The 14,637-nt window shown below is 40.5% G+C and overlaps 1 protein-coding gene across 12 annotated transcripts in view; it reads right to left on the reverse strand.

Annotated features, from left to right (window-relative positions):
- The window catches only part of AKAP13 (A-kinase anchoring protein 13), a 395,830-nt gene that overhangs the window by 256,108 nt on the left and 125,085 nt on the right, over window positions 1–14,637 (reverse strand). For all 12 annotated transcript variants that reach the window (XM_030930279.1, XM_030930278.1, XM_030930277.1 and 9 more), the window contains exon 2: window positions 12,416–12,459. In XM_030930279.1, the coding sequence (XP_030786139.1) occupies window positions 12,416–12,448 (33 nt within the window). In that variant the 5' untranslated portion in view covers window positions 12,449–12,459. The remainder of the gene's footprint in view (window positions 1–12,415; window positions 12,460–14,637) is intronic.

Raw genomic sequence — 14,637 nt, forward strand, 5'->3', positions numbered from 1 at the left:
ATAGAGTTGGAATTGGTTTACCCGAAGTACCAATGACTCAGCGTGGGATCCATGGCTAGGGATTTTTAAACTCCAAATGCCATCAAAATACTGCTTTCATTTATGCTGTCCAAAAATCAGTCTCAGCAGCCCGTCTACAACCTCATTTCAAAACCTGCTGCTCTTACCAATTCCATTTGCACCATAATCTGTGCTGCTGCTGCTGCTGCTCCTGCAAAGCATATGGGGCTTTAATTATCTACAATCATAAAAGGAAAAATTGGTGAAAAATTCTAAGTGACATAAAACTATCATAAAAAAAAATGTGAAGTGTTAACTCCCTTAATTGTCCACTGGAAATCACTGCTATCTCTTACCAACAGATACCCAACCCTGTACTCAATAGTACACACCTTGATATTATTCTGAGTCAGTAACATAGTGATAATTTACTCAGGAAGCTAGCCATTAAAAAAGAAAAGCCATAGATCCGTCCTTTTGAAATAACATCTTACTTAATACATACACTTTCCCATGCATCTTCACAGGCAACTGCTGCTGATGGGTTACGCAGTCAGCCGTGTTGAAAAATATAAATGTACCCACACAGTTCTAATTGAATTCATAGAAGACTTTTTAAAACTATCCTTTTTATTCATTTGGTTTATATGTTTAAACTTTGGAGTGCATCAGAATCACGTGAAGGGCTTATTTTAAAGCGACTTTTTGGGCCCCACCCTCAGGCATTTAGGTCTGGGATGGGGCCTAAACATCTGCATTTCTACCAAGTTCTTATTGGCGCTCATGTTGCGGACCTCACATTGAGAGCCAATGCCCTAGAGGAGTCCAGGTGGCAGTCATTCCAGGTCACCCCACACACCAATTACTACTGAGAGTAAGCAAGTTTTATACGATGTATGTCTTACATATGAAAAAGAGATGGCAAATGGAGTTCAATGCTAAAGACAACCTCTAAACGTAGATGTGATGTAAGCATCAAGCTTCAAATGACCAGATCAAGAAAGGATTGTATCAACCTGAGGAGCTGATAATGAAACTATCCTCACGTGCAGAGATGAAATGGGAAGAGCAAAAGTTTCTAGTTCGAATTACTGCTTCACCTCTTCCTAGCTATGTTCCTTCATCTATAAAATGGATCTCACATGGGTGAGGAGATAAAGTAAGTTACCTTACAAGGAAGGTGTTCAGTAAAAGGTAGTTGCTACCTAAGCTAACAAGGGAAAGCGCTCTCAGCGCAAGTATTTAAGCAGAAGATGCAAGACGAAGCCACGAAATGTAATTTTTATGTGCTTTCAAACTATGTCAAAATAGAGGAGGAAGGTCTCTTTTTAAAACTACCTATATCTAAAGTTTTATCCATGATCTGACTCATTGTGATTGATATATATATATATATATGATATATATATGAGGTGAGATATATATCTCACCTCATTTAATCCTTACTACCACACTCTAAGGTTGTTGTAAAAACATGACTGTTCTCCGTGAGGCTTCCAAGGCAGCTCCTCCTCCAAACTGTTTGCTCACTGATGCTATACCATTCTCCCTCTGTCCCCTACACTGAAACCCTCAGTGGCCATATCTGTGGCTCTTTGATGCTTTCAGTCATTCTACCAGACAAAATCCATATGGTCTTCCTTCAGAACAGCCTCACCATCCCCAGATCTCATTCTGTATGCTGTAACAGTGAAGTGATAGGCCTACTTACTTGATAGCCCGTCACTGCTCTCCTTCTACTCTCTATTTTGGGTATGACTTTCATCATGCTACTATTTGCCTAGTCAAAAGATCTCCAGTTGCTCTTCACACTGTTATCCTGTGTAAAACCCCATATTTCCTTTATCAGTGCTGACCAACAGAATTTTCTGCAGTGATGGAAATATTTTCTAACTGCACTCAATATGGTAGCCACTAGCTACGTGTAGCAACTGAGCACTATTTGATGAAGTGAATTTTTAAATTTATTTCACTTTTAACAGCCACATGTGGCTAATGTCTACATTACTAAACAGAGCAGCTATATATAATCTCATCTCCAGGTATCCTTCAATGTGAACTGCCCACCCTGGTCAAGCAAAGTCTCTCCCCACAACTGATAACACTCTTCCATGCCTTACTCCAAAGACTGTGCTTCCTCCTCTCACTCTGCTCTTCCCAGTCTCCACAGCCTATCTATATCCAGGCTGGTAGAACCCCCATCTTTTCTGAAGGCTTCCCAACCACATGTGCCAGTATTTCATTCCTCTCCCTGCCATGAACAATCACTGTGTGCACAGCTCGTCTAGCACTCCAATAGGTATTGCTAGCACTGTAATTTATCTCCTCATGCATCTCAGCCCCTTCCTCCCCAGTGAAAGAATCTATTCGCCTAAGATCAAATCTCCCATTCACGTAACAGGTGCTTCACAAACACTTGTTTTAAATGAATTAAAGGTACAGAGTGATACATTTTAATCTTTCTTGGACAGCAAGACTTCTCTTCACTAGTACCAAATGGAAATTTTAATCCCTTCACTGTTATTTGATAGCTTGGCAAACACCAAGTTATTGAAAAAGTATCCTGTAAAAAGGCTCTGAAAAGTCTTTGACCTACGTACATTTGTCTGTTCTAAAAATGCCAAGGAAAAAAGAGAAAGTACTGCTTACAAATGAAAAACCCATTAACTTCAAAGCAAGTTTCTGGAAACTGATTAAAAAGTCCAACAGAAGGAAACTGAAATTCCTGCTCTGTAAAACCATCAAAAGCTAGACGGAGGAACCCTTGATTTCCTTATTCTTCTGGCAGGTCTCAGATCTGGCTGGACAAGGCCACCAGCCCACAAATGCTGGAGCAGACCTATCAGAAATGTATTGTTAAGGCAAAGGTAGGTAATCCATTTAAGAGATCAGGAGGCTGATAAGACTCTTTGTGTAAGCAAAATGTATCCTAACAGCCAAGTGAGAAGGACAGCCAGGTTATTTCAGAGCCTGCTGTGGAAACACATTTCCTAGGAAGAACGATAAAACTGCCATTACCAAATTAATCTTCCCTATAAGGAGGCAACTGAGAACATTAAGCTGAGGTAACCTAATTTCTGTGGCCCTTCAAAAATTTGATTATTTATGCAAACTACATTTGTTCAGGAATAAATTTTTTTTAACTGATAAAATTTTTAAAACCTCCACCTCCTAATTACAGTATCTCCGCTTGCATGCTCGTCTTCTGAGGTCTGTTCTAATTAGCATAAACAGAGCAGCATGTTAATCTACGTGCAAAGTCCAAGTCTTCACGAAGGCTGAAAATGTAAGTCTGGAGTAAACAGGAACCCAATGTGGTGGCAGAAAACCACTCTGATTATGCAAGTCCAGTGGATATGCTCTTCTGATTTCCCTTCTTTAAATGGGCTTTTGAGGGAAAAAAGGAGGTGGGGGTGCTTTGTAGCCACTCACAGGATGCGAACCCTACATCCATCCTGGCTGTAAAGTGGATACAATAACCAAACACTGTATGTCTATTGTCATGATTAAATCAGGCAATGTGTATTAAGTGCTGGCCACGGTTCCTTGCCAAGAGTAGTTTCTCAACCAATACTAGCACCCTAACTTTTCCTTGGGAAAACAGGACATCATAAGGAACGGTCCCTATTCTAATAGAAATAGTGCAAAATCACTGGAGATTTTCTTTTGCACATTTTAAATAAAGAAAGGCATCCAGTGCCAGATATTCTTTCTTATGATGCTCTTCTATTATCAGGATGTTGTGCCTCCTCCCAGAAGCAGTTACACGCAAAAACATTTGGTACTGAGAGAAAACAAGAGAGGAAGGACAACATAATCAACCAGATCTGTTGGGGTTCTGGAAATTTGTTTTGTAATTGGAATGGCTCTTCCCCTTGAAAATCTAATAAGTGTGGGTTTTATCCCAAACATATGGCAGGTAATGATTATTATCCCATATATTACCTTCAAGCATGCCTTGGAAAAAATAGAAATCTCACATCTGAATATCTCACTGGCTTTAAAAAGTATTTAATTTGCAGGGGCAAAAATACGCCATTTGGCTTTCTTGAGGGAGACATAGAGATGTGTTCAAAAGACCATAAATCTTAAGAGACACAAAAAAGCAAGTTTATAACTGAAGAATCTGAAATATGCACCCCAAATTTCTCCTCTTGAAATGTGTTCTTACAGTCGTTTTAGTTTGTGAATCATCAGCATCAAATACAAGCCATCTGGGTCAGTGTTCCATAGAGCCATCCATTCTGGAGTTACAGCTGCACAGATTACTAACCACAAGAGTCCAATGCCCACCAAAACATACTGGAAACCAGTAAAGAACATTATTCTAACACAGAAAAAGCATCAAAGGAATCGTGGGACCTGAGCTTTACAAGAGAAATGCCTTACTGTTCCACGGCCTTGGTCTTACTCTCACTGATCCAGGGCTAATATGTCACCATCCTCTTGAGGAATCTCTAAGTATAAAGATGAAATAGCTGAGCATATACTTTATTGAGATGGCTATTACTGACTTTCCTATATCAAAAGGCACAAAACACATTTTATCTTGACTACTTCCTCCACCATAGAGGGATTTCAAATAATAACTGTAAACTATTTTCCAATGTATCTATAGTCCATAAAGACAGTCTAATCCTTACCTGTTCACTCCACCAAGAAAGGAGCAAAATGCTATCTTTTTGAACATTCCTCTCTTCTTCGTCTTCCAATTGCTACATTTTTGTCTCTTACTTAGCCAATTTGTTCCGAATCTTATACTATAACTTCTCTGTGCATGTACGTTGAGTATTAAATTCAAACCAATTAGGGACCTGTCTCCTGTACACCAGCTAAGCTAATTATCTGCAGATTCTGCTACCTCATCAGACCTCTCCTAACCTGCTGTGAAACTATAGGCAACTTCCCTCAATCTCTCTCTGTAGTTCAGTTTCCTCACTCTTCCAGAAGACTGGACTCAACAACTCCTAACATACAATGATTCCTATGACTCATTAAATTTGTCACCAGTCCTGACCTCTCCCATAAAGTCCATTCCTACACGTAGAGCTGACTGTGGGACATTCACTCGGGTGTAGTAAAGTGATGAGAGAACAGAGGAATTGACTTTCTCTGCCATATCAAGTATGGGATTCATCCACGTCGCCTAATTCTTGACAGCTATTATTTCCTTGTACCTTGCAGAGCTTCAGGCCTGGCCTAGACAGACCTCTTCCAGACTAAGCCTGGGGCCTAAGATAAGGGGCATCCAAAGACCCTTTCCTCCTCCTTCATCGGAAGTCTAAAAATCTTGTTTCCTTTTCAGCTGTTAGTCTGAGGGAGGATTTATTTACTGTTTCTAGAATCTAGTTGCTAGGTTGCTAGATCCGGCAGGGCTTAGAGTGTGGGTGTGGTGATAAAGCCCATTCTGTTTGTTTTATAAATACCAACCTTTCCTTCATGTGCTTGGCTTTTTCTTTTATCATCTGACAGCATCCCTCATCCCTCACCCCATCTGGGACACGACTATGCTTTATATCTTGACAGTGAGGAGAGATCTAGAGACAAAGAGTGCATGTACTATGTTCATAAAAAACAGAAGCAGTCACAAGGCTTTGCTGTAAATAAATGGCTCAGATTATAACTCCCATAAGAACTAAGATAATTCAGGACTTGAGAGATATAGGCACTGTTTCTAGTATGCTTCTTCAACTAGGTAAGGTATTATCTCACAGAATGCATCTCTATAATAAAACTCTATCAAACACACTCATCTGTACTTCACAGGGATGCTGTAAGGATTTCCTTACAGTTTTAAAGGTTCCACATGCACCATAAAGACAAGGTTATCACCTTCCTTTCCCTATTGGCCACACCTTCAATAACAAAGATGACATCACTAACTACTCAGGGCCTACGCTGGGCAGATTAATAAATGAAACCTGGGAAACAAATGAGCAATTTTAAAAAAAGTAGCTCTGTCAAAATGAAGTAAATTTCACTAAAATTTTAGTAGTCTTATCTAAACTGTAGTTCATTCACTTACTCAGTGAATGTTTACTGAGTGCCTACTATGCTCAATATTAAAATGGTTATTATAGCTCAGCTGAGAATTACATTTGTTTTTTTTTTTGTTTTGTTTTTGTTTTTGAGACGGAGTCTTGCTCTGTCGCCCAGGCTGGAGTGCAGTGGCCGGATCTCAGCTCACTGCAAGCTCTGCCTCCCGGGTTTACGCCATTTTCCTGCTTCAGCCTCTCGAGTAGCTGGGACTACAGGCGCCCGCCACCTCGCCCGGCTAGTTTTTTTTTGTATTTTGAGTAGAGACGGGGTTTCACCGTGTTAGCCAGGATGGTCTCGATCGCCTGACCTCGTGATCCGCCCGTCTCGGCCTCCCAAAGTGCTGGGATTACAGGCTTGAGCCACCGCGCCCGGCCTACATTTGTTAAATAACCATGTTCATCCATGAAGGCAGGGGCAATGCTGCCTTAAACCTCAGGCAATTTATCATTCAAAATGAGCTTTCTGTTGACATTAGCCCTTTCAATGTCCTTAACCTATATTCAAGGGTATACCTTGCACAGAACAAGGGTACCCCATTTTAGGAAAATCCAACAAGCAAAAGATGCCTCCAAACCAGAAACAACTTTAGAGGGGGAAAGTGAGTAACTTACTCATGCCATCTCTTATATGCCCAATTTCTCTGGAACAGATAAATCATGTACATTCAACACCACCTTAACTAAGGTATCAAAGTTAACATTTCCAATAACTGGAAAAGAACACATCATGTGTCCTCCTAATGTGATACTCCAAGGACATCACTTACGTAGTATGTAGTACTATTGCCAAAATCATGACAAAACATGCTAAAAATTAAAAATTAAAATTAAGAGACTAAAGAGATACAATGTCTTTAAATCCTGGATTGAAAACGGAAAAGGGTGTTATAATGGACATTATTGGGAAAATTAGAGAAATGTGAATATAGACATATTAATTTATTATCATATTATCTTTTCTGAAAGTCAGAAGTCCGAAATGACTTTCACTTATTTAAAAATCAAGGTGCCAGCAGGGCTGTGTTCCTTCTAAAGTCTCTGTGTGGAGAAAGTGTTCTTTTGCTATTTCCAGCTTCTAGAGCTGCATTCCGTGGCTCATGTGCTCCTTCCTCCCTGTTCTAAGCCAGCAGTGCAGTATCTTCAAATCTCTGACTCTGACCACTGACTCTCCTGATACTCCCTCTCTCTCTCATGAGAACCCCTGCAATTACACTGGGACACTCAGATATTTCAGAATAACCTCCCATCTTAAGATCCTTAATTTAATCAAGTATGAAAAGTTCCTTTTGCCGTGTAAGGTAAACAGTCACAGGTTCTAGGGATTAAAAAGTGAATAAATTTGGGGGAGCCATCCTTCTGTATAACACAACCACTTATTTACAACACTTCCCTAATCAAAAACCTTTAATAACCAAAACCAGACAAAGACATCACAAGAAAACTATAGAACACATCTCTATGTATAGACACAAAAGTCCTCAAAATACTTTCAAAACAAATCCAACAACATATAAAAAAGATTGTGCAGCATGATCAAATGATACTTATCTCAGGAATGCCAGGTTGGCTTAACATTAAAAATTCAACCAAGGCAGCCTGGCAACACAGCAAGAACTTATCTCTAAAAATAAAAACAGGCTGAGCACGATGGCTCATTCTGTAATCCCAGCACTCTGGGAGACCGAGGTGGAAGGATAACTTGAGCCCAGCCTGGGCAGCATAGTCAGATCTCGTCTCCACAAAAAATAAAAAATAAAAAAAAAAATAGCTGGGCATGGGTGCACATGCCTGTGGTTCCAGCTACTCAGGAGGCTGAGGTGGGAAGAAGATCACTTGGGCCTAGGAGATTGCAGCTACAGGGAGTCATGGAATACCCTGTCTCAATAAATACGTAAATAAATAGCCAGGCATGGTGGCGCACACCTGTAGTCCTGGCTGCTCAGGAGGCTGAAGTGGGATGATCCCTTAAGCCCAGGAGTTCCACGATGCTGTGAGCTATGATCATGTCACTGTACTCCAGCCTGGGTGACAGAGCAAGGTCCCATCTCTTTAAATAAATAAAAACTAATTCAATCAATGTAATATATCACATTAATGAAAGGAAAAAAACCTACATGGCCATCTCAACACAGAAAGATCACCTGACAAAATCCAACATGTTTTCATAATAAAAACAGTCAAACTAGGAATAGAAGGGAACGCCCTCATCTAACAAAAGGTACCTGTGAAAAACCCACACCTAACAACATCATACTTAATGGTGAAAACATGGATGCTTTCTCTTTAAGATCAGTAACAAGACAAGGATGTTTGCAGTCACCACTTCTATTCAATGTTGTACCAGAGATGCTTCTCAGGGCAATTAGGCAAAAAAAGAAATAAAAGGCATCCAGATTGGAAGGGAAGAAAACGATCTCCGATTACTTGATCCTATACAGAGAAAATTCTAAGGCATCCACTTAAAAACTGTGGACAAACAAGCTAGGTTATAGTTTGTAACGCATCTCTGACACAAGGCTATAGTTTCAGAGATCAGAACGCAAAAATCAACAGTATTTCTATATATAAGGAATGAACAATCAAAAACTGAACAACTGGCCAGGTGCGGTGGCTCACGCCTATAAACCCAGCACTTTGGGAGGCCGAGGCGGGTGGATCACAAGGTCAGGAGTTTGAGACCACCCTGGCTAACACGGTGAAACCCCCACTAAAAACACAAAAATTTAGCTGGGCGTGGTGGCGGGCACCTGTAGTCTCAGCTACTCAGGAGGCTGAGGCAGGAGAACGGCGTGAAGCCTGGAGGCAGAGCTTCCAGTGAGCCAAGATCACGCCACTGCACTGCAGCCTGGACGACAGAGCAAGACTCCGTCTCAAAATTAACAGCATCAAAATGAATAAAATCATAAGCAACAAATTTCAAGGAAGTACCAAGTTCATACAGTGAAAACTACAAAACACTGTTGAAAGAAATCAAAGACAACCTAAATGAAAGGAATCAAATTCAGAGTACAGAAAAAATTCCTCACATTTATGATCAATTTCAACAAGGATGCCCAAGACAATTCAATGGGGGAAAGAACAGTCTTTTCAACAAACGGTGCTGGAACAACTACAGATCCACATGCAAAAGAAAAAAAGCTGGACTCTTCCCTTACAAAATACACCAAAATGAACTCTCAGATTACATACCTAAATGTAAGAGCTAAACCTATAAAATTCCTAGATGAAAACATAGGAATAAATCCCTGTGACTTTGGGTTAGGCAAATTCTTCTTAGATATGCAAAAAACAAAACAAGCAACAACAGAACATTATCAAAACTGATTTTTTTTTGCTTGAAAGGATTGCATCAAGACAGTGAAATGACTACCCACAGAATTATAGAAAAATTTTGCAAACCATGTATCTAATAAGGGACTTGTAGTCAGAATATACAAAGAACCCTTACAATTCAATAAGACAACCCAATTTAAAAATGGGAAAAGGATCTGAATAGGCATTTCTCCAAAGATACAGAAAAATGGTCAATAAGCACATAAAAAGATGCTCAAAATCATTCATCACTTAGGAAATGCAAATTAAAACCACAATGAGGTATCACTTCACGCTCATTAGGGTAGCTATAAATCAGTAAGTCAGAAAACTTGTGTTGGCAAGCACATAGAAACACTGAAGTCCTTATACACTGCTGGTAGGAATGTAAAATGGTGCAGCCACTGTGAAAAACAGTTTTCCAATTTCTCAAAATGTTAAACACAGTTATCATACACCCAAGCAATTCCACTCTTAGGTATATGCCCAAGAGAAATGAAAACATATGTCTTCACCAGAACTTGCTGTTCACAAGCAGCATTATGCATAATAGACCAAAAGTGGAAACAACTCAATTGCCCATCAACTGGTGAATGGGTAAGTAAAATGTGATATATCCAGGCACTGGACTGTCATTCATTAATAAAAAGAACAAGGTACTGATCCATGCTCTAACATGGGTGAATCTTGAAAACATTATGCTAAAGAAGCCAGTCATAAAAGGCCATGTATTCCATGATTTTATATATACATATATATATTATATGAACTTTCTGTGTGTGTATACATATATATACACACACACACATATATATGATCGTTCTGTGTGTGTGTGTATATATATAGATGAACTTTCCAGAATAGGTATATCAATAAAGACAGAAAGTATATAAGTGGTTGCCACAGGCTGAGAGGAGCAGAGAATGGTGAGTGACTGCTAATGGATATGGTGCTTTTTTGGGGAATGATGAAATGTTCTGGTCAGATAATGGTGATGACTACAAAACTGTATACATACAAAAAAACAAAGAATCACACAGTTTAAAAGGGAGAGGCTGGGCATGGTGGCTCACGCCTGTAATCCCAGCACTTTGGGAGCCTGAGGCAGGTGGATCACGAGGTCAGGAGATTGGGACCATCCTGGCTAACATGGTAAAACCCCATCTCTACTAAAAATACAAAAAATTAAATTAGCCAGGTGTGGTGGCAGGCGCCTGTAGTCCCAGCTACTCGGGAGGCTGAGGCAGGAGAATGGCAAGAACCCAGGAGGCGGAGCTTATAGTGAGCTGAGATCACGCCACTGCACTCCAGCCTGGGTGACACAGCGAGACTCCATCTCAAAAAATAAAAATAAAAAGTGGGGGGAATTTAGCCCGGCCTGGTGGCATGCGCTTGTACTCCCAGTTACTCGGGAGGCTGAAGCAGGCCTGCTTGAGCCCAGGACTTCAAGGCTGCAGTGAGCTACGATCGCTCCACCACACTCCAACAAGAATGACAGCGCGAGACCCATTTTCCTGGAAAAAAAAGAAAAACCTCAAGGTACTCAGCTCACATGCAAACCCACTGGTAAACATAAATTATCTCTAAGTAGTCTAGAAAGAAAATGAGCACATAAAACATCTTCTAAAAACACACATGTTACATTTAACATAAAAATCAGCTATGCAGAAGTTATATGAATATTTTATGCTGGAAAGGTAAATGATTATTATTACTACAGAATGGTTAAGTATATTTATGTATTTATGTATAAATGCATAAAGGGAAAAGCATCTTTAAAATAAGCACTATCAATGGCTTCTTGGTGGTCACAAAACAAAATCCTCATACCTTTGTCTTCCCTCACAATTGAGCTTCATCCATCTTTTCTGGCCTATCTCCCATTATTCCCTGACACAAACTCAGATGGGCCAGAGTTTCCAATGACCATCCCCCCACTATTCACCCAACACTGTGTTCACTGCCTCCCATTCCTGACCATTTGCCTATTGCCTTCAACTAATTCTGGGGACGTTTCGTCCCACTAAATGACCCTTACTCTTCAAGGCCTACCTTAAGTCTTATAACAAATTTTCTCACCCACTCCAGAACATAGCAACCCAGCATCTACTGGCCTCTCATACTCTAACCATCCACAACCCTAAGCTGGCTTCTCATCAAATGGACACTTTTCACCACCCAAATTCAACTAATTCACTTTTTTTTTTTTGGAGACGGAGTCTCGCTCTGTCGCCAGGATGGAGTGCGGTGGCGCAATCTCACTTCACTGCAACCTCCGCCTCCCGGGTTCAAGCAATTCTCCTGCCTCAGCCTCCCAGGTACCTGGGACTACAGGCACGTATCACCACGCCCAGCTAATTTTTTCTATTTTTAGTAGAGATGTGATTTCACCATGTTGGTCAGACTGGTCTTGAACTCCTGACCTCGTGATCTGCCCGCCTCAGCCTCCCAAAGTGTTGGGATTACAGGCGTGAGCCACCACAACCAGCCAATTAATTCACTCTTACAATAATAAAGACTGGTCACCTAGAGCCTACGTTTTCCAGCCTTGATTCAATCATTTATCAATTTCATTTTCTAAGTCCCTCACTTTAGGGAGATGATATATCACCTTTCACCCAGAGTCCTAAAGAAAACAGCACTCTTGCCAATGACATAGTGCCATCTAGTTGCAAAATAAGGTAAATCACAATGGCAGTAGGAGGATCTCCACACTGCTTTTACAGGAGGTAAAAAATAAGAAGGATCTCCACACTGCTTTTACTGCAGGTAAAAAATAAGCTACAGTACTGTTTGGTAGGACAATTTGTTTCATATGTGCATACTATCGCCCTAACTAAATTAACTCTCAAGTCATACAGCTATTTTGTTTTCAGTTCCATGTACAGATTAGCCATTTAGTATTTACTAAATCAAACTCAATTTCTGAAGACTTACACAAATATATTCATGCATATATGGTTAAAATTTTCCTTGAGAATCTATCACGTGAGAGTGTGGCTTATTATAACAAGTAAACAGAACAGATAAACACAAAATGAAAAGAAATCTCATGATTTACTCACATATAAGGGAGCTTGTTGTGGATTAAGTTTCATGACCCAGGACACTGAAACAGAAATGGAATAAATGAGAATAAAATAAAAAGTTGTCATCAAAAATATATAAGCCACCGAAAGTCCTAGGTGTCAAGCATAGCTCTATGAGTACAATCCCGTCCCTGAGATTACCATATGCCCAGCTGTATACTATACACTAAGAGATTCAGGAAGGAAGCAGGGTCAGGGATTGATCCCAGACTCAATCTTTTCAAGTGGGCAAGAAAGATTTTCCGATTGAAAATAAAGACAAAAGGCTTCACTGTCACAGAAGTTTCAACAACAAATAGGATATTTAAAACAGTTATCAAAGCAAAACCATTGTACGTTTACATACGTTTTTACCTAGTCCCTCAAACTCACAAAATGCTGTTTACTCATGGACTCCTTCCAGTCTTACTAAGGAGCCTGAAAGTGAGGCGAGGATTGCAAGGGCCACCAGAACTCTCTTCCTCAATTCCCCTTCTCTGAGAAGGGAGGCTACAGCTTGCCTCTCTAACCACTAAAAGGCATGACCCTCCTCAAACTTAATAGCTGGATTCCCTGATTGTTATTTTCACCAAATGAATTCTCATAAAAATCCCATTAAGATTTTTGTTGTTGTTGGTTTTGTTTTGTTTTGTTTTTGAGACGGAGTCTCGCTCTGTTGCCCAGGCTGGAGTACAGTGGCCGGATCTCAGCTCACTGCAAGCTCCGTCTCCCGGGTTTACGCCATTCTCCTGCCTCAGCCTCCCAAGTAGCTGGGACTACAGGCGCCCGCCACCTCGCCCGGCTAGTTTTTTGTATTTTTTAGTAGAGACGGGGTTTCACCGTGTTAGCCAGGATGGTCTCAATCTCCTGACCTCGTGATCCGCCCGTCTGGGCCTCCCAAAGTGCTGGGATTACAGGCTTGAGCCACTGCGCCCGGCCAAAAAAAAAAATCCCATTAAGATTTAGAGAAGGCTTCCAGGGTTGAATTCCTGAACATTAAGAATAGCGTGTTCTTAAAAGTTGAACTTGGAGATTGGACCAGGACTTCATCTAGGCTATAAATGCTCAGCATGGTAGGCCCTTTACCAAACACCCTGAATTTGAGTATGAAGTGATCTCATCCTCTTAAGAGTTAGAGAAACAGAACCAAGTGACTTCACTATAATTTGATCTGAGGAAGTTTCTTACTCACAACAGGTAAATGAAGGCACATACTAACCAGCAATATAAACAACAGTATAAACTTTCATACATGAAAAAAAACAGACAAAATCCCAAACTTCATGTTCTAACATAGCACAAAAGCCTCACTAACAATAAATTGAAATGACCAAATGTTTGGACTGAAAAGCAATGCCTTGGTAGCCTAACTATGTGCCTAACTCAAATAACAGAACCCTCTTGATATTAAAATCCTCACAGATCTGCCACAGATCAAGCTGCGTTATGTCCTGGATCAAGACTTCGCCAAAAAGCAGTTAGCACACGCTTGAGAGGGAAAAAATCTACATCAGCCTCCTAAATGCAATCATCTCCCACACCAGTTGCAGGCCCCAAGCTTCAATGTGTTCTGCTGGACAACGCAGTAGAAAGCTGACAAGCAGGTGGCTTTCCCACACTGACTGAACCACCTCCGGGCCCATGCCCATTCATTCTCTGGTCCACCCCATGTGCTATAGCAGACCTCCTGGCTCAGGGTACTCTTTCCTTCCTGACTGCCTTCACTTAATGACTTTGTAACTTTAGGTGTAAAAATTATCTGCAGAAATCCACACTGAAAACCAAGCTTGAGAAAGGCAGCAATAACCAACCAACATTTTTAGAAGAACAAAGTCAATTTCAAGCCCATCGGATTCAAATAGCAAGCATGGATGAAAATGAAAGATTGAAAGGCTTGAGGACCTTCTCAATGTATTAAATATCCATTTAATTTACAATTAAGCTCACTCACTGTGCTCACTGGACTTTTAATCAGCTTTCCAAGTCCTGCTCAGACTTGCCTAGGACAAGGGAATGAAAGAACCTATAAATGTATGGACCAATCTACCTTAATTAACTTGTCAAGTGTTCCTGCATCAAGCAGAAGAAATATCAGTGAAACTGATATAGGAATTAACACCTTGCTAATCCACAAAAATTAAAAGAGTATGATACAATCCTGTGGCTTCCTTGGGCCACAGTGGAAGAATTGTCTTGCACCACACATAAAATACACTAAC

This window comes from Rhinopithecus roxellana, chromosome 5, assembly GCF_007565055.1.
Source record: "Rhinopithecus roxellana isolate Shanxi Qingling chromosome 5, ASM756505v1, whole genome shotgun sequence".
NCBI lineage: Eukaryota > Metazoa > Chordata > Mammalia > Primates > Cercopithecidae > Rhinopithecus > Rhinopithecus roxellana.